Raw genomic sequence first — 17,775 nt, 5'->3', positions numbered from 1 at the left:
AATAAGTCTCACATTGCACTGTAAAGTTGTAATGATATTGGTCCTACTGATAGCAGTTATGTGAACATGTATTTCTGTATCACGCATTCAATGTTAGTTATACTATATAACTAGACCACTAGAAGTTCAGCAGGCCATGTTTCAGCATTATAAGGCTTGAGAGGAAAGTTCTTGATGTTCAAAGAAAATTCTGTCAACAAGTGACATTAATTTGGTTTATTTCATTTCAATGCTCCTTGATGAAATGGCAAATTAACAGATGTATTTATTGATTTAAAAGTTGGACCTGTGACAGAAAATGATGTACAGGCAATTCTACTAGAAAGGGGAGACATAAGGCATTATAGCCAACCATACAAAAGCAACCTTCCTTTCTTAAAATTCCACTGTCATCAACATTTTAGAGGCTTTAATGGTTTGAGTAGAGAGTGAAGCAATGAAAGCATCCTCCACCCTAGATATAGACTGTTACTGTATATCAGCCTCCTTCCCAGACCAAGCAAGCTAAGTGTTGTGATTTGAAGACGTTAGAGTCCTTCGGAATTAGTTGTTGATTTTACATGGCGAGTTCCATTGAAATGATTGGCAGGACACAAGATGCATATTCACATTTGCTTTCAATTGTAGTCGGACTACTGGATTAGTTCATAGTATAAACTAATTACATAGAGAACACAGTGGCTGCAGCTAACAATAGTGAAACAAAGCGCATGATAAAATTGGGAAAAGTCCAATCTTGACAAATGTGCCTCTGCAAATTTACTGTTTAGATGAGGTTTTAGATTGAAAATGATCACAGCCACACTTTGGCATCTCTGTGAGCCACAGGCTTAACAAAAAACTACATTTTCAGAAACACTTCATATCAGCCTAAGTCAGTCACTACCCAGGTCTCTGTTCTTTTCTTTCATGCCACACTCAGGACAGGGACCTTGAGGACAGCAGCAAGGCAACCGGAAGCACAGGACAAACTGATCTCTCACCATTCCTTCTACAGGATTGGATCACACAATCAGAGCCTGAACACAAAATAGACAAAAATCCTATCACTTGTTAAAAGACATGAGCTTTGAGGTTAGAAGAGGATAGCGTACAGACGAACAAAGAACATGAGGAAAAAAAAGGGAGAAAGGAATGTTATCTAGAAAGTCAGATTTTCTAGGAGACTTCTAAAACACATGGAGGAATAGAGACAGCAGAAGTACAACACACAGGAGAAAAGAGAGAGGAGTAAGGGGTGGGGGTAGGAAGGTGGTATTGTGGGTCACAGGCTTTGGCAGCACTGCAGTTTGTTTTTCTGCCCATCGGTGGTGGGGGGGACACTGATGTCTACTACATTGTTGCCTGGAGACTCGTCATGTGCTGATCTGTCAGCTATCTGCTTCTGTGATACAATTCGGTGGATTTCTGTGGAGAAAAAAATCAGGTGCCTTAATACAGCAGCAATTCCATTCAAGTGTAAGAAATCAAAAAATTTGACTTGAAACTAACTAATGTAAATAGTCTTGTATAGTGGCCCCTGTCTATTACCTGTGAGGATGTTCTTGAACGCCTCTTCTACATTAGTGGAGTCCAAAGCCGATGTCTCAATAAATGATAGCGTATTCTTTTCTGAGGGATAAAAAGAGATAAGATTGAGTTGAGACAAACAGGGATGTCTTCTTAACCATCTTTGTCCCCGGAGTGAGCTGTCATCTACTCCTGTGTTTTTGTTGTTTACCTGCGAAGGCGCGAGCCTCGTCTGTGGGCACTGCCCTGAGGTGGCGCAGGTCACTCTTGTTGCCCACCAGCATGATGACGATGTTGTTATCAGCATGATCCCTCAGCTCCTTCAGCCAGCGCTCCACGTTTTCATAGGTCAGATGCTTGGCAATGTCGTACACTAGGAGAGCCCCCACCGCCCCCCGGTAGTACCTGATTGGGACAGAGCAGGGAGGATAGGAGGTCAAAGGTTGTGAGACTAAGATAGAGAAAGATTTCACAGAATGGTTTCAGTACTATAAAAATATGCTAGTTCCATAAAGGGCAGGTTACAGGAGGATGAGTATCCTTAACATTATTGAGCAGTGAGCACCCTCCTCCACTCACGCTGAAGTGATGGCTCTGTAGCGCTCCTGTCCAGCTGTATCCCAGATCTGGGCCTTTATCGTCTTGCCGTCCACCTGGATGCTGCGGGTGGCGAATTCCACACCGATGGTGCTTTTGCTCTCCAGGTTGAACTCATTCCGTGTGAAACGGGACAGCAGGTTACTCTTCCCTACACCAGAGTCTCCGATCAGCACCACTGGCAACAAAATAAAGATGACATTAGAACTGTATGAAAATGTATGCACTCACTAACTGTAAGTCGCTCTGGATAAGAGCGTCTGCTAAATGACTAAAATGTAAATGTAAACTGCAATGACAGGCTGCTGGGTCACAATGGAAACGATTAGGGTTGAGAGGTGACTAGTACAGAGCTATATTTGTTCAGTATGATTCAACAATGACTAAATTAAGCCCAAATCTACTGAGCACACTTTTCCTGGTAGCTAGTCATTTAACCACTATCATGATAGACAGTCATGATGACTGGTGCTGATACTTAGGGAGGAGTCGAAATTTACAGGATGATTACCTGGGAGGAAAATGGGGGAGGGTCATGCTTTTTCAATTTCAGTCAAGGGGAGAGTTTCGTTTTCTATCTAGTCCAGGGGAGGGTCATGTAATTTGCAATTGATGAAATTTCAATATTTCTCAATGTTTTAGAATTAGTTGCTTATTAGGCTACAATGCCTTCGGAAACTAATCACACCCTTTGACTTTTTCCACATTTTGTTACGTTACAGCCTTATTCTAAAACGGATTAAATTGTTCCCCCCCCCCTCAATCTACACACAATACCCCATAATGACAAAGCAAAAACTGCTTGATTTTTCTTCTTCTCATTTATTAAAAATAAACAACTGAAATAACACATTTACATAAGTATTCAGACCCTTTCCTCAGTACTTTGTTGAAGCACCTTTGGCAGCGATTACAGCCTCAAGTCTTTTTGGGTATGACCCTACAAGCTTGGCACACCTGTATTTGGGGGGTTCCTCCCATTCTTCTCTGCGGGCTCTGGCTGGGCCACTCAAGGACATTCAGAGACTTGTCCTGAACCACTCCTGCGTTGTCTTGGCTATGTGCTTAGGGTCGTTGTCCTGTTGGAAGGTGAACCTTCACCTCAGTCTGATGTCCTGAGCGCTCTGGAGCAGGTTTTCATCAAGGATCTCTGTACTTTGCTCTGTTCATCTTTCCCTTGATCCTGACTAGTCTCCCAGTCCCTGCCGCTGAAAAACATCCCCACAGCATGATGCTGCCACCACCATGCTTCACCGTAGGGATGGTGCCAGGTTTCCTCCAGACGTGACGCTTGGCATTCAGGCCAAAGAGTTCAATCTTGGTTTCATCAGACCAGAGTTGTTTCTCATGGTCTGAGAGTCCTTTAGGTGCCTCTTGGCAAACTCTAAGCGGGCTGTCATGTGCCTTTTACATTTTACATTTCAGTCATTTAGCAGACACTCTTATCCAGAGCGACTTACAGTTAGTGAGTGCATACATTTTCATACTGGCCCCCCTGTGGGAAACGAACCCACAACCCTGGCGTTGCAAGCGTTCTCCCCCGATTGCTCAGTTTGGCCAGGCGGCCAGACTCTAGGAAGAGTCTCGGTGGTTCCAAACTTCTTACATTTAAGAATGATGGAGGCCACTGTGTTCCTGGGGACCTTCAATGCTGCAGAAATGTTTTGGTACCCTTCCCTAGATCTGTGCCTCGATACAATCCTGTCTCTGAGCTCTACGGACAATTCCTTCGACCTCATGGCTTGGTTTTTGCTCTGACATGCACTGTCAACTGTGGGACCTTATATAGAGAGGTGTGTGCCTTTCCAAATCATGTCCAATCAATATAATTTTCCACAGGTGGACTCCAATCAAGTTGTAGAAACATGTCAAGGATTATCAATGGAAACAAGATGCACCTGTGCTTAATTTCGAGTCTCATAGCAAAGGGTCTGAATACTTATGTAAATAAGGTATTTCTGTTTTTATTTGTAATAAATTTGCAAAAAAATCTAAAAACCTGTTTTCGCTTTGTCATTATGAGGTATTGTGTGTAGATTGATGAGGAAAACATTACATGTAATCAATTTTAGAGTAAGGCTGTAACGTAACAAAATGTGGAAAAAGTCAAGGGGTCTGAATATTTTCAGAATGCACTGTATATCACAAACCCCCCGAGGTGCCTTATTGCTATTATAAACTGGTTACCAACGTAATTAGAGCAGTAAAAATAAATGGTTTGTCATACCCGTGTTATACGGTCTGTTGTAAACTGGGTGGTTTGAGCCCTGAATGCTGATTGGCTGAAAGCCGTGGTATACCACAGGTATGACAAAACATTTATTTTTACAGCTCTAATTACATCGGTAACCTGTTTATAATAGCAATAAGGCACCTCTGGGGTTTGTGATATATGGCCAATATACCGCGGCTAAGGGCTGTGTCCTAGCACTCCGCGTAGTGCCGCGCGTAAGAACAGCCCTTAGCCGTGGTATATTGGACATATACCACACCCCCTCGGGCCACATTGCGTAAATATAGCACGGCTGTCAGCCAATCAGCATTCAGGGCTCGAACCACCCAGTTTATAAAAAATATATATTCTGCTAATATGTAAAATGATGTAGAACTGCATAATATTTTTATAAATGGCACCTTTTTTTCTCGGACCTGCAAATACGATGATAGATTCAAGCAATGTTTTTACTATAAAATTAATCTTTCCACCCCTACTCATCCATGGTGGTATGCGAACCCACAACCTTCTGGTCCGCAGCCCTGTGCGCTATCAACATTCCTGCGTTGCCATGTAATGCGTACAGGATGACTAACAGTTGCTAAAACTGCATATCTAAGGCTCTGGCCTGTCCAAGAAGTGAGGGTAAACGGTATACATGTTCTCTGCTATCCACTTTGTTGTAATTATTATGTTGGGTATAGGGAAGGGTTTAGCCTTTTCAAGCGTACAGTGAGGGTTTAGCCTAGGTAAAATTAATTTGCTGAAGGGAGGGCCATCCATTTTAATTTTCAGAGGTCCGATTTTCTCCATGTAACCCTTACTATAAATAATGTTCACTCCCTTAGGGCAAAGTTATTTGTGAGAGAAAACATTTCATATCTTGGACGCAGATGTTCAGTCAAAATGGTTCTTCATATTTCAGACAAGTGGCGACCAAGCTAGACTAGCATCGTTGTTACAAGTTATGGCTAGCCTAGCATATTGCCAGTGGCTTTGGCTAACATTACACCAAATATTTATATGTGATCATACCAGCTGATTGTCAGACATTAGCAAACTAGCTAGTTTGCTAGCTAATCTTACAAACGTTTATAACTAGTAAGTAAGCAATTCTTTTCTCCACATTGTCTGAATGTAGCTTACGTTAGCTAGCAACCTAAATGGTGATGAGACGCTTATTAGGCTGCAGATAACTGCTCGTTAGCTAGCTTGCTAACCTGTTAGCAAGCTAGTTTGGCTAACGTGTTAGTTAGCTGGGCACTGGAGACATCTGCGTTGAATTTCAACTACTGAGAAAATAAGTAAATGGTCCCCTAACTACTAAATCTCTGGAGCGCGTCTTACCTTTGAATAGATAGTCATATTCGTCGTCTCGGGTTCCCATTTTGATGATTCCCAATTTATGAAAATATTAAGACTGGCAAAGAGCGCCTCCGGACTCCTACCCGCAGAAAAAAATTATCCGAAGGGAATGCGAACGTGAGCTGAGGGACAACTGCTTAGACCAATTAGAGGTATATCTCTGTTAATTGATAGATACATTGACAAATAATACCCTTCACCATGTAATATTGACCAATGGCCATAGGTAGGGGCGTGATCAGATGAAAAAACTCCACAAGTCTACATTGTAGAAAATGTGGATTGAGCAATAATTTTTTCCACCCCATGTCAGTATTTCAGTTCATTCATGAACTTGATCGCTTAGGAATGTGATCTTATTTATGAAAAGAAAATACAAACGAACAAAAATGGACTAGAACCAATGATTTATTTGCCATGAAATCATTCTTGAAATCATTTTGATTTTATAACAATTCTCAAATTGTCTGGTATTTTTAAATGATGTGGTTTCCCTCAGTTGTAAAGTAATTCAATGGTCCCAAAGAGTCTCGCTGCTGGTGCTATGACGTCCGGAGTAAACCCTTGATATTCCTCTGGAATTCAACTAAGACAAAACAAATTCATACTGCATTCATAATTTACAATAATTTGGTGGAACAAATGCCAGAACAAGGGCAAATATTGGCCTACTTCTGTCATAATGAAGGTCTCTAAGCTTTGGTTGTGTAAATGAAAGCAAAACACCAATGGGATATCAGGCCATATAATTAGTAAAATATTCCTTTCTGTAATTCAATGGTCTCTTTAAACATTTTGTGAATCTTTTTGTCCTATTAAAAAGTTCCATTGTTATGACTGACCTGGAATTGATGACAGGGTGGTGCCTGTCTACAAAGAGGTCAATGGATGTATGTCATCTACATATTCTCTTTGTGATAGCTTAACGTGATTGCTTTTTACCTGACTGGAGGTTCTTCAGTCTTTTTTGGATAGTTAGTAAATGCTGCATGCCTTCAGAATCATTCAACCCACGGTGGGAGCTAGACCCAAGCTTCTTCTCCTGGCCTAAATATTGCCTGTGAAGAAAAGAAGACAAAACCATACATACAGGTCTGTAATGGCACTCAATGTAAAATCATAAAACCCCAGAACCTTCTATCCACTCTCCCAGGAGACAGCAAATTGGGAGACAACAAATTGAGCATGAAAAAAAAAGATTTTGGCTTAACTATGAAATCTATGCAGAGATGCGGATTAGATTACCCATAGGGATATGGAGAAGCGGGCCTCGTAGAGAGGTTCCTCTGGGGCACCGTCACAGCAGAAGGGGAAAGGATGGAGGGTGATGCTCCACTTCTCCATGCTCCTGCTCTATATTGGTACCTCTCATCCCCTCCTTCTTCCAGCAGCTGGTGACTCTGCAGAGAATCTAAACTGTCCACCTGCAGAAAAAAAGGAACATAAAGCCAACAACTTCATCAAATTGCAATAATGATGCAGAAATTCAAGTTTTCTGTAGATTGTGAAACCTCAGCTGTGCTTCTTTATTAAATTCTGCTACTGAGGTAATGTAACAAGTATAGTAGAAATATATTGAAAGTGATTCTTTAGTCTGAGCAACCGTACCGTGAGCAAAATATACCAATGTGTATCGATTGTCCATTATTTACAGTACATGATTTACAGTCTCACCAGTTTTTCTGCCTTTTTCTCCCATTCCTTACTCTTGTCTAACACCTGCATCCAGTCTTGCCTCCCCGGGTCGTCTCTCCCAGCCTCCTTCTCCAGGACGGAGTGCAGGCTGGTTCTCAGGTGGAAGAACTCCTCCTTCAGGTCACCCTTGCGGGGGGTGAAGTGCTGCGGTCCCTTCTCCTTGCCACAGACCTGGCTGCACCTCAGCAGGTCTGCCTGTAGGTGGCGCTGTACATCCGCCAGGTCCTTCTGACGCAACCTCAGGCTATTCAGAGCAAACCCCCTCTCCTCAGTTTGAGTTCTCAGCTTCTTCCTGATAGAGTGGAGAGAGGGGACATAGGGAGTGAGTAATGTCCAACCATTGGCTAGGGTGACTGTTTATTTGTATCACTAAAGGAAAGTCTGTGTGTGCTTGTGTTTACCTAAGATTCTTGATAGTGTCTTGCAGCTCTTTCTCATATCTAATGGATCTCTCAAGGTCCTTGCTTGCCTTTGACTGCTCCTCCAGCAATTTAGTGTTCAAGGCAGCAACTAATAAAACCAATATAAAATCAGGATTACACAGTTAAAGGGAAACATCTGATATAATCTTAAACATTATTTTTGTGGATTTTCACATTGACGAAGCAAAATTATCACTCTCACTCACTCTGGTTGTGCAGCTCCTGCTCTGTTGAAGACAATTTCTTTGCAGCTCTGTTCAGTTTCTGTTGAAGCTGCCCCACCTCCTTCACATGCCCAGACTCAGTCCTGTTCAGTGTATCCTGCAGAATCTCCACCTTCTCCATGGCACTCTCAAGACCCACCTGCAGGTCCTGCACTGTGCTGTGGTGCTTCACCTCAGTGATCCTGAGAGTCTGCATCAAACTCTTGATCCTCTCCTCCTGCTCCTCTTTGCATTTCTCCAGAGACTGCTGCTGGGCCTTGGTCGCCCTGATCCAGCTCTCGCTGACCCCCAGGGCCTCCTGTAAGGACTTGGTCTTCTCCTCTGAAGATCTGAGAGCTTCCTTCAGGGCTTTGGCCTTCTCATCTGTAGCCTTGAGCCAATGTTGTGTCGACTGGAGCTTTTCCTCTGAGGAGTTGAGGCTCTGCTGCAGGGACTGGACTCTCTCCTCCAGGGCCCAATGGTTGTGTTGGAGGGATAAGACCTTCTCCTCTGAAGACTTCAGGCTCTGCTGCAGGAGAGAGACCTTTCCCTCAGAACAGCTGAGGGTCTGCTGCAGAGACTTGACCATCTCCTCAAACTTCCAGTTATTGTGCTGAAGGAAATCAACCTTTTTCTCTGAAGCGCTAAGGTTCTGGCTAAGGGACTGGATGTTCTTCTCAAAAGAAGCCAGGTTATGTTGCAGAGTCTGGTTCCTCTCTTGGGAGTCCCCAAGGATTTGCTGCAGACTTTGGCCTCTCTTCTCAGACTCCTCCAGGTCCTGCTGAAGGGACTGGAGCCTATCGTCAGAGAACCGGAGGGTTTTCTGCAGACTCTGAGTCCTTTCATTGGAGCCCATGAGATTGTGCTGCAAGGACAGGACCTGTCCCTCAAACTCCTTGAGTTTCTGCTCCATGGAGTGTAGCTTGCCCTCAGACAGTCTGAGGTTCTGCTGAAGTGTCAACTTGGAGCTCTTATTCTCCTGCTCAGCAGAGTGAAGGGAAAGGTGCAGGCTCTTCATCACAGTCTCATGTCGAGACTTGGCATCTCTGAGCTCCATTTTCAGAGCATCGTTCTCAGAGAGTAGGAATGTTCGTTCGGAAGAGATCAGGTAACTCTGCACGTCATCCTTCAGTCAAACACAGCACAGAGGTTACATGCATGATGGTCACATATGACTATGAAGATTATCCTATAGCCTCACATCAAAAACACAAGAGGGGAAACACTTCTAGAGTACCTACCGAGTTTTTGGTAAAGGCTAATTTCAAAAGGAGCTCTTGGAGGGAGGGGATATGTAAGAGAATATGTCTGTCCTGCTGGTCTTTCTTGTGACAGCTATCCTCCAATGCTGATGACCTAATCACCAATTTACATGCATCTGAACGAATTTGATCCAAAATAGGCTGAGAACGTAAAACATTTTTATTTTTTACAAACATTACTGTATACTAAAGAAAACCATAAACAATTAGTCGTCAAACAGTCATTTGCTACTATGCGTCATCATACCTTCATGTGGGCTTGGACCATGGCCTCTACTTCTTTGTATGACATTTTGGACCTGTCTATTTCATCATGAAGCTGTCTTATTATAACATAATAGGATTCTAGGAAATAAAAGAGTGAATTACCCTACACCTTTAACATTTTTTATTTTTTATATGAACTTGTAGAATTGTATCCAAAGGCCCAAATCCAATAGAATGTTAGTTTTACCACTGGGTTGATTTCCCTCATCACTAAGAACGCCATTTGCTGGACTTGAGCATCTACTATTGCTTGCATTTGACATTTTGTCTCCAAGACCCTGGAACAAACCAGATACAGCTAAATAAGATATATAAAATAAACATATTTGATAATGAACAAAGTTTTGATGAGAGGACAACAAACCTTGCAAGACAGGTCCTCCCATGTGTGGAGAGTGTTAGTGAAGTCTCCGTTGTCCATCATCATGCCAAAATAGGGCAAATAACCCTATAGCTTGATTAAAATAGGAGACTTCTAATTGTCATTGTTAGACAAATTATCGATGTGCTAGCTAGATTACATTAGCTACATTTTTACAAAATAAAAAAGTTCCAAAATGCGCTAGTGATACAAATCCTAAAATATCACTACTTTTCAAAATGTATGTTGTTCTCCAAGGAAACCTGACGTATGATTATATCATTCAATTCGATCATTCCCGCCCTCTTTGCTCTGGTTCTTGATCCGAATGTAGCGGTATGAAGACGTAGCCTGGCTGACGCGCGACCCACGTGACTACACAGCGAGCTGTCAGGAACATAGGGCGCCTGAGGTGTATTCATTACGCCAATTATTTCGTTTGTTGCCAATCGTTCTGCAACAGAAACCGTTTACTCCAAACGGAAAGCGAGAGTTTCTATTGAACATATTCAGGTACGTCGTTCCGCGCTTGGGTCCGTTTACTCTGTTTGCTGCCGTCTGGTTCTACCTATATGTACAGTGCATTCGGAAAGTATTCAGACCCCTTCACTTTTCCCACATTTTGTTACGTTACAGCCTTATTCTAAAATGGATTAAATAATGTTTTCCCCTCATCAATCTACACACAACTGGGTACTCGGAAGAAAACGAGCTCCGACTGGGAAACATCTTTTGAACTGTCATCCAACTCAAAATTCCAAGTCGGAAACTCTGGCATCTTTTTAGAGCTCCAACTTTCCGACCTGAAGATCACTGACGTTGTGATTTGACCTCGTTTCTTTTCCGAGTTCCCAGTTATCTTGTGCCGCGTTCACATTTTAGTCCAACCAAGTAGCAAGTCAGATATTTCAGAGTTTCCTTGTTCCGACTAGCACGTGAATGCGGCATTTAAAGCACCATATTGAAAACGCTTCACCGACAGAAATAGACAAAATTAATGTTGCATTTTGGAACTTTATTAATTTTCCCCCACCTTTTAATTGACATAAATTAAGAGAAGGTCGTACAATTGAATCTCATCCCTGCTATTTGACAGTTGAATTCGGTTGACAATACATTTTAATGTCACTTCCCTCTGATATAGCTCAGTGTTTTAATGAGATGGCTCTTGCACAGGGCATATTTTCTCTATATAAAACATTCAAGCAAAATACTAACAAAAAAAGACAAACAATCAAAACAAAGATCACGTAGCCACAATATGGGACACACTCGTTTCACGCCACTTCGATACAGCTACAACCGGAAGTGATTTTCATAGCAGGTTAGGAGAGCATTTTCCCTAGACCTAACCCTTTTAATAACATTTACATTTTAGTCATTTAGCAGACGCTCTTATCCAGGGCGACAACATTTTTCGAACCCACAACCCTTGCGTTGCAAGTGCCATGCTCTACCAACTGAGCTACCAACTCCCTTTCTCTCCTTAGCCTAATTATCCTAACCTGCTGCGTAAATTCTCCTAACTGGCTACGAAAGTCACTTCTGGTTGTAGCTGTATCAAAATATGGGCAGGTAACCGTGCAAACAGCTTTTGAGAACATGTATGACATTTTGTTAGTACAGGGAAATTATGGACCAATGTCAAAATATTTCCTAAGGACCTCATTATATATTTGACATAATAAAAAAACATGATTGATTGCATAACACATTTGAACACTTTCCCTCTGTTGTATTGTATTGTGTTATAGCAGTACTACTTTTCAAAAAGCTGTAGTGTAAACAACAGTCTAGTAGGTATGATCTCCATTTATGGGCCACACTCACCATCATAAATCAGCTCAGATGAGAACTGACTGGTAGACTCAAACCTTTCTGTTTTGATGAGGACCAATCATAGTAGAGTGTTATGAAAAATGGTCTTTGTACCTTCCTCATTCACCAATATTGCTTCAGATAAAATGTCATAAATCAAAATAAAGATATTCTTGAGTACCGTGCCTTGAACATCATGTTGCTATTCTCACCAGTTGAAAATATTGAATTCTACACTACGCAGGTCAATATGCTTCTCTTAAAATGTATCTTCTGTGCGCTTTCTTGCAGGCTAGGGGGAAAAAGGCCACACAAAAATCAAGCACAGCACAATTATGTTTTTCACAACATGCACTGAACAGTAGCACAAAAGAGACACATGGAAGGAATTCCCCTGCTTGCAAACATCAGCAATATAGACATGGAAGTCAACAGACATGCACAACTTTGGAAGCATGGACGAATACACTATTTCATAGACATAGAACTGCTTTATTTTGTATTCATTCTCATCGTAAGGGTCCAAACACACACAGACATACAGCCATCTATTTATCCTCATGAATAAATAGATGAATATACACAGATATACATAAATACATATCTCTGATATGCATATTCATTTTGAAACCATGCTATGTCTCTGTAAAGGAGGGCACACAGTGATTTGAAAACATGTACACAAATACAGCTAAACTGTCAGAACAACCCCTACTGATTTGCATGGACAGTAAAACTGACAACTCTTCAGTAACGGATATCATACAAAAAAAACAGCTGTGATTTATAAACCCTAAATAGAGCTGCATCTTGTCAACACCTTGAAGAACATGGTACAGTAAATCATGTGTAGATCTTAATCAAAAAAATAAAAAATAATAATATTCTCCAATTCAAATGGAAAATATATTTATATATCTTTATATATGTATTTATAATTCTATATACACATTTTCAGGCTCACAACTACACTATTGAAAAAATGACTTGAAAATAATAAATACAACAGCACTGCTATGAAAAGAACATTGATATGATACGTTTTAATTTCTCAATAAGGCAATTAAAAGTAACTAAGACTACACCTGTACTGTACAACATACTGCTGCTATGGTCTCTTGATGACATTAACAACAGCAACTGATTACAACTGGCCACTGCACATTATGATAGAATGATCAGTATTTTACACGTTTTGACATTGACACCTTCCCTCACGCACGCACTCACAGACATACAAACACACCAACTAACTTAAACAGCCAAGTGAGAAACACAAAAAGAGGAATAAAAACATAGAAACATAACTTAAACCTTAGAACATGTCATTCGCATAAAGACTATAACACTAATCCTATGCCAGATGATTGTGATGAAGACGTCACTTTCACATCTGATGATGGTTGACAGGTAAAAGTGCTGTCTGAAAGCAGCCTGAAATCCCTCTCTGATTAACTATTACTAAATAACAGAAGTATTAATTAATTCTGGACATGATATGTGATAGTGTGAGTTATTTAGCCTAAGTAATCAAATCCATTAGCCTAAGTCCCCTCCAGCAGAGCTAACATTCAGTGCCAAAGTTTGACTGCTGAAATGTTGGTATTTCATGATATTACGACAGCTCAATGAATCATTATGCTTAGAAAATGATTTGTTTGCATTTCTCCAGAAGTTGGGCGGAGCTGGAAGACATTGTAATGATGTAGGATTTTGAAATGATTGACAATACCCCACCTTATTTAGTGTTCCAATGATCTGGTTTTGAGGCTAGAAGGCTGTAGCAATACTGTGATAGAAATTACAAAATAAATACATAACAATGAATAAACAAACCTGTAAAAGAATACAGTAGGCTTATGAGATTTACCAAATCATGTTTTCTGAAACAAAGTCTATAGATTCTTTTTCATTTTATGGAAATAAAGTGTTCCCTCTCCAATGGTAAAGTACCATTCATCATAGCGGTAAAGTAACACTTTGATAGCGATTAATATCTTGAAAAACAACATTAAGATTGATACTAGAGCTAAATTTGATGCACACAACATAACTAAATATATTCACAGTATTAAAAAATGGCTGAAAAAGTGCACAAATAAAAAAGATAGAAAAACAACACAAACAAAAGAAAAAACTAAGAAAAAGCACACAATATAAATTAACATATCAATTAAACACATGATATGACCATTTGACTATATCAACATTTGGGAATGTGAGAGGAGTAGCAGAGTTGCCTCAATGACCCTGTTTTTATGGGGCATGCTAGATGTATAGCCTAGCAATTTGAGTTCCTGCTTTTCTTCTGGTATGGCAATTTGGGGTTGGGGTGGGTTGAAAGGAGGGGAATCGATCATACAGTATCATCACCACTGTGACCACGGGATGTCGAGGGGGTTTCCTCCCAGTATTTAGTCTGTTTTGTTTTTGTATCCATGGTTTAAAATACAGGTCTGGACTGGAAAGCTTCTGCTGCCTGCTACTCAGAGGCCCGGGGATCAGTCTGATGGCTCCTCTCTCCACGGAATCATCCTCTCAGCTCTACGGAGGAGTGTTTACTGTTGGTGGAAGGAGAGAGAGAGGGAGAAAAAAAGAGAGGAGAGAAATAGGAGAAGGGATAAAAGTTGTAAATCTTCAGAACATAATCATGTCAAGAGTGTAAAATAAAATCGATTCATTCCCCCACAGCATGATATAACTGAGGTATAACTCTTATCAAAGCACATCTATTGATCAAAGGTATATCAATAATTTAAAGGGAAAGTCAGAGGACATACTGAAAATAAGAGGGTAGAAAAAGAGAAAAGTAGTATTTTCCTCTCATATGAACATCCCCTCAACACAACCAAATAATGCAGTTTTCTATGACTGTTTTTACATTTGTTTTCATCTATGCATAGACAAACCCCAGGAGACAGTCTCCTTCCACTAGCCCACAGGCTCTGATTCCACTTATTCCTCTGGCAGCTCCTGTCCCTGGGATAGGTGGAAGTGATGGTTCTCTGTGTGTGTGTGTGTGTGTCTCTATGGAGAATAATGGGCCGGGACGGGGGAGTGATTGTTCACTTCATCGACCTGGCCAAGGCTTTCGACTCCGTCAATCACCGCATTCTTATTGGCAGACTAAATAGCCTTGGTTTCTCAAATGACTGCCTCGCCTGGTTCACCAACTACTTCTCAGATAGAGTTCAGTGTGTCAAATCGGAGGGCCTGTTTTCTGGACCTCTTGCAGTCTCTATGGGGGTGCCACAGGGTTCAATTCTTGGGTCGACTCTATTCTCTGTGTATATCAATGATGTCGCTCTTGCTGCTGGTGACTCTCAGATCCACCTCTATGCAGACGACACCATTTTGTATACATCTGGCCCTTCATTGGACACTGTGTTAACAAACCTCCAAACGAGCTTCAATGCCATACAGCACTCCTTCCGTAGCCTCCAACTGCTCGTAAATGCTAGTAAAACTAAATGCATGCTCCTCAATCGAACGCTGCTTGCACCCGCCCGCCCGACTAGAATCACTACTCTCGGCGGGTCTGACTTAGAATATGTGGACAACTACAAATACCTAGGTGTCTGGTTAGACCGTAAACTCTCCTTCCAGACTCACATTAAGCATCTCCAATCCAAAGTTAAATCTAGAATCGGCTTCCTATTTCGCAACAAAGCCTCCTTCACTCATGCTGCCAAACATGCCCTCGTAAAACTGACTATCCTTCCGATCCTTGACTTCGGCGATGTAATTTACATTTATGCGCTCCAGCAGGTATATCTCACTGGTCATCCCCAAAGCCAACACCTCCTTTGGCCGCCATTCCTTCCAGTTCTCTGCTGCCAATGACTGGAACGAACTGCAAAAATCTCTGAAGCTGGAGACTCTTATCTCCCTCACTAACTTTAAGCATCAGTTGTCAGAGCAGCTTACGGATCACTGCACCTGTACACAGCCCATCTGTAATTAGCCCACCCAACTACCTCATCCCCATATTGTTATTTATTTTGCTAATTTGCACCCCAGTATCTCTATTTGCACATCATCTTCTGCACAACTATCATTCCAGTGTTAATACTAAATTGTAATTATTTTGCACTATGGCCTATTTATTGCCTTACCTCCATAACTTACTACATTTGCACACACTGTATATAGATTTTCTATTGTGTTATTGACTGTACGTTTTGTTTATCCCATATTTAACTCTGTGTTGTTTTTATCGCACTGTTTTGCTTTATCTTGGCCAGGTCGCAGTTGTAAATGAGAACTTACTGGCTTACCTGGTTAAATAAAGGTGAAATAAAAAAAATAGAAAAACATAAACTTAACCCTTACCCTTATTTTAAACCTAGGCTAACAATAACCCTAACCTTAGCATGCAGTTGCTTATCAACATATAGTTTGTTGATAGTATAACCATCTGTAGGTCATCTATATGAGACTATCCAAATAAAATGTAACCTGGACCTTAATCATGAAATTTGTCAATGGATTCATATATGTACCTTTAATAATAATAATAATAATATGCCATTTAGCAGACGCTTTTATCCAAAGCGACTTACAGTCATGCGTGCATACATGAACAAAATGATTTCTCATCCATCTCCACCCAACCCTTGCCGGAAACTAGAAGCCTATAATGAAATATGCACGCTTAGCTTTCCAAAGCCATAATAGTAGCTTTAGTAATAAGAGTTTAATTTATAATTTATCTAAAATCTCAATTACAGAACATTCATGGGATTTGACACCCTGAAAATACCCAGTGAAATAGAAGTCATCAGTAATATAACAGAGTTTGTACCAAGGGATCAATTATGGGGTCTCATAACACAAAGTCGTTTCTGATCATTTGTGCAGAGTGGCTGAAAGAGGACCATCTGAAAGCAATAATGTCATATTATATGGATTTATAAACAAAGAAAACACAGTTATTGGGTTTCAGAGAGGAACTGTACAAATCAAATAAATGTATTGCCATACTTGCCACCACTCATCTGACCAACTGCTTTGTACTGTATGTGTCAAAGCACATGCTTATATGTTGGTCAGTTGTTTCAGAATAAAACAAATGACAATGACAACTGTAGCTGTGTGGGTTTGGGATCTGGTAACGGTGATGCATGAGTCAGGAGGTAGGGTTGCAAAATTCTGGTTACTTTCCCAAAAACCCTGGTTCTCCAGAAATCCTGGTAGGGAGGTTCCGGATTTCCTGCTTATACCCTTCTGATTCCGGGAATCTTCCAATCAGGATTTCGGGAAAACCTGGGAATTTTGGGAAAGCTACCATAATTTTGCAACCCTAGGCGGAGGAGACATGTACCAAGTTGCCAAACCACATGCAGCCAGACAGACCTAGCGGTGTGAAGAAACTGAGCAGCATGCAGTGAGAGCTGGGTGTTGCATGGTGAAGGGAGGGGGAACCAAATGGTCATAACTGGCACGGCCATACTCAGTGGGCATGACGGTCGGGCCGGCCCACACACACTGGTACTGGGAGGTGTAATTCTTACTACTTACTGTCTCGCTCTCCTCCCCTTCCCCATCCGGCAAGGTCTGAGACTCACTGCCGTAGTGCAGAGGGGAGTACACCCAGGTCTTGTCCTCCGGGGGCTGCACAAATGACACAGCAGAGGGCGCCAGAGAGAGGGGGTCATTGGACACAGCACAGAGAGAAGCAGAGGCAGGCAAGAGAGATAGACAGGACAGGAAAACACAAGACAAGGCAGGAAAATAAAATTAGAAATGCAAAAGGAGGAAATGCCAGGACAGAAAGTGTGAGCTTGGAATATAGATTAGCCTAACTGTAGAAATGTGAAAATGAAACACTAGCAGTGAAATCCTATTGGAATACAGCCTAGAGCAGGGGTCTCCAATCTTTTCTAGCATGACAGCTACTTAATAAAAACAAAAAACATGTTGCGAGCTACATTTTTTTTTATAGCTTTCAAATTGGCACATTATTTTCTTCTACTGTACCCTGCAACTCTTCCCGGGTCCTTGGTGTACAATATGTGTTTTCTGTCAATATACCTGGTTAAATAATGCTTAATAAACAACT

The 17,775-nt window shown here is 41.2% G+C and overlaps 3 protein-coding genes across 6 annotated transcripts in view; all 3 read right to left on the bottom strand.

The window, feature by feature from the left end:
- Nucleotides 1-201: 201 nt before the first annotated feature.
- LOC121533583 (ras-related protein Rab-11B) lies at nt 202-5,804 on the bottom strand. Its single transcript, XM_041839659.2, has 5 exons — nt 5,669-5,804; nt 2,089-2,284; nt 1,721-1,914; nt 1,531-1,611; nt 202-1,407 (listed from the first exon to the last, which is right to left on the bottom strand). The coding sequence occupies exons 1-5, from the start codon at nt 5,706-5,708 to the stop codon at nt 1,265-1,267; spliced, it is 654 nt and encodes a 217-aa protein (XP_041695593.2). The 5' UTR covers nt 5,709-5,804; the 3' UTR covers nt 202-1,264.
- Nucleotides 5,805-6,076: 272 nt separating this feature from the next.
- On the bottom strand, nt 6,077-10,128 carry LOC121533581 (interaptin). 2 transcript variants are annotated; one of them, XM_041839652.2, is made up of 10 exons: nt 9,900-10,127; nt 9,723-9,813; nt 9,516-9,613; nt 9,248-9,409; nt 8,010-9,132; nt 7,783-7,891; nt 7,361-7,673; nt 6,932-7,110; nt 6,629-6,744; nt 6,077-6,272 (listed from the first exon to the last, which is right to left on the bottom strand). In XM_041839652.2, exons 1-10 carry the CDS (start codon nt 9,960-9,962, stop codon nt 6,229-6,231), a joined length of 2,298 nt encoding a protein of 765 aa, XP_041695586.2. In that variant the 5' UTR covers nt 9,963-10,127; the 3' UTR covers nt 6,077-6,228. The 2 variants fall into 2 exon arrangements, with proteins under 2 accessions (XP_041695586.2, XP_041695587.2); XM_041839653.2 differs by lacking the exons at nt 9,248-9,409; nt 9,516-9,613; nt 9,723-9,813 and having other exon boundaries at nt 9,900-10,128.
- Nucleotides 10,129-12,185: 2,057 nt separating this feature from the next.
- The window catches only part of LOC121533582 (phosphatidylinositol 4-phosphate 5-kinase type-1 gamma), a 79,164-nt gene continuing 73,574 nt past the window's right edge, over nt 12,186-17,775 (bottom strand). For 2 of the 3 annotated variants that reach the window (XM_041839656.2, XM_041839657.2), the window contains 2 exons: nt 17,235-17,327; nt 12,186-14,275 (listed from right to left, as the gene is read on the bottom strand). In XM_041839656.2, the coding sequence (XP_041695590.2) occupies nt 17,278-17,327 (50 nt within the window). In that variant the 3' untranslated portion in view covers nt 12,186-14,275; nt 17,235-17,277. The remainder of the gene's footprint in view (nt 14,276-17,234; nt 17,328-17,775) is intronic. The other variant, XM_041839658.2, reaches the window with a different exon arrangement.

This window comes from Coregonus clupeaformis, chromosome 20 (genome assembly GCF_020615455.1).
Source record: "Coregonus clupeaformis isolate EN_2021a chromosome 20, ASM2061545v1, whole genome shotgun sequence".
Lineage (NCBI taxonomy): Eukaryota > Metazoa > Chordata > Actinopteri > Salmoniformes > Salmonidae > Coregonus > Coregonus clupeaformis.
Note: the sequence above shows the minus strand (reverse complement) of the source record. Positions and strands in the feature narration are given on the sequence as shown.

Coding starts and splice junctions, on each gene's coding strand:
- LOC121533583 (XM_041839659.2), bottom strand. CDS start 5,708: ATGGGAACCCGAGACGACGAATATGACTATCTATTCAAAG. Junction 1,915..2,088: donor TACAGAGCCATCACTTCAGC/GTGAGTGGAGGA, acceptor TGTCCCAATCAG/GTACTACCGGGGGGCGGTGG. Junction 1,408..1,530: donor GTTCAAGAACATCCTCACAG/GTAATAGACAGG, acceptor TTTTCTCCACAG/AAATCCACCGAATTGTATCA.
- LOC121533581 (XM_041839652.2), bottom strand. CDS start 9,962: ATGATGATGGACAACGGAGACTTCACTAACACTCTCCACACATGGGAG. Junction 9,614..9,722: donor TGAGGGAAATCAACCCAGTG/GTAAAACTAACA, acceptor TTTATTTCCTAG/AATCCTATTATGTTATAATA. Junction 7,674..7,782: donor GACACTATCAAGAATCTTAG/GTAAACACAAGC, acceptor CCACTCTATCAG/GAAGAAGCTGAGAACTCAAA.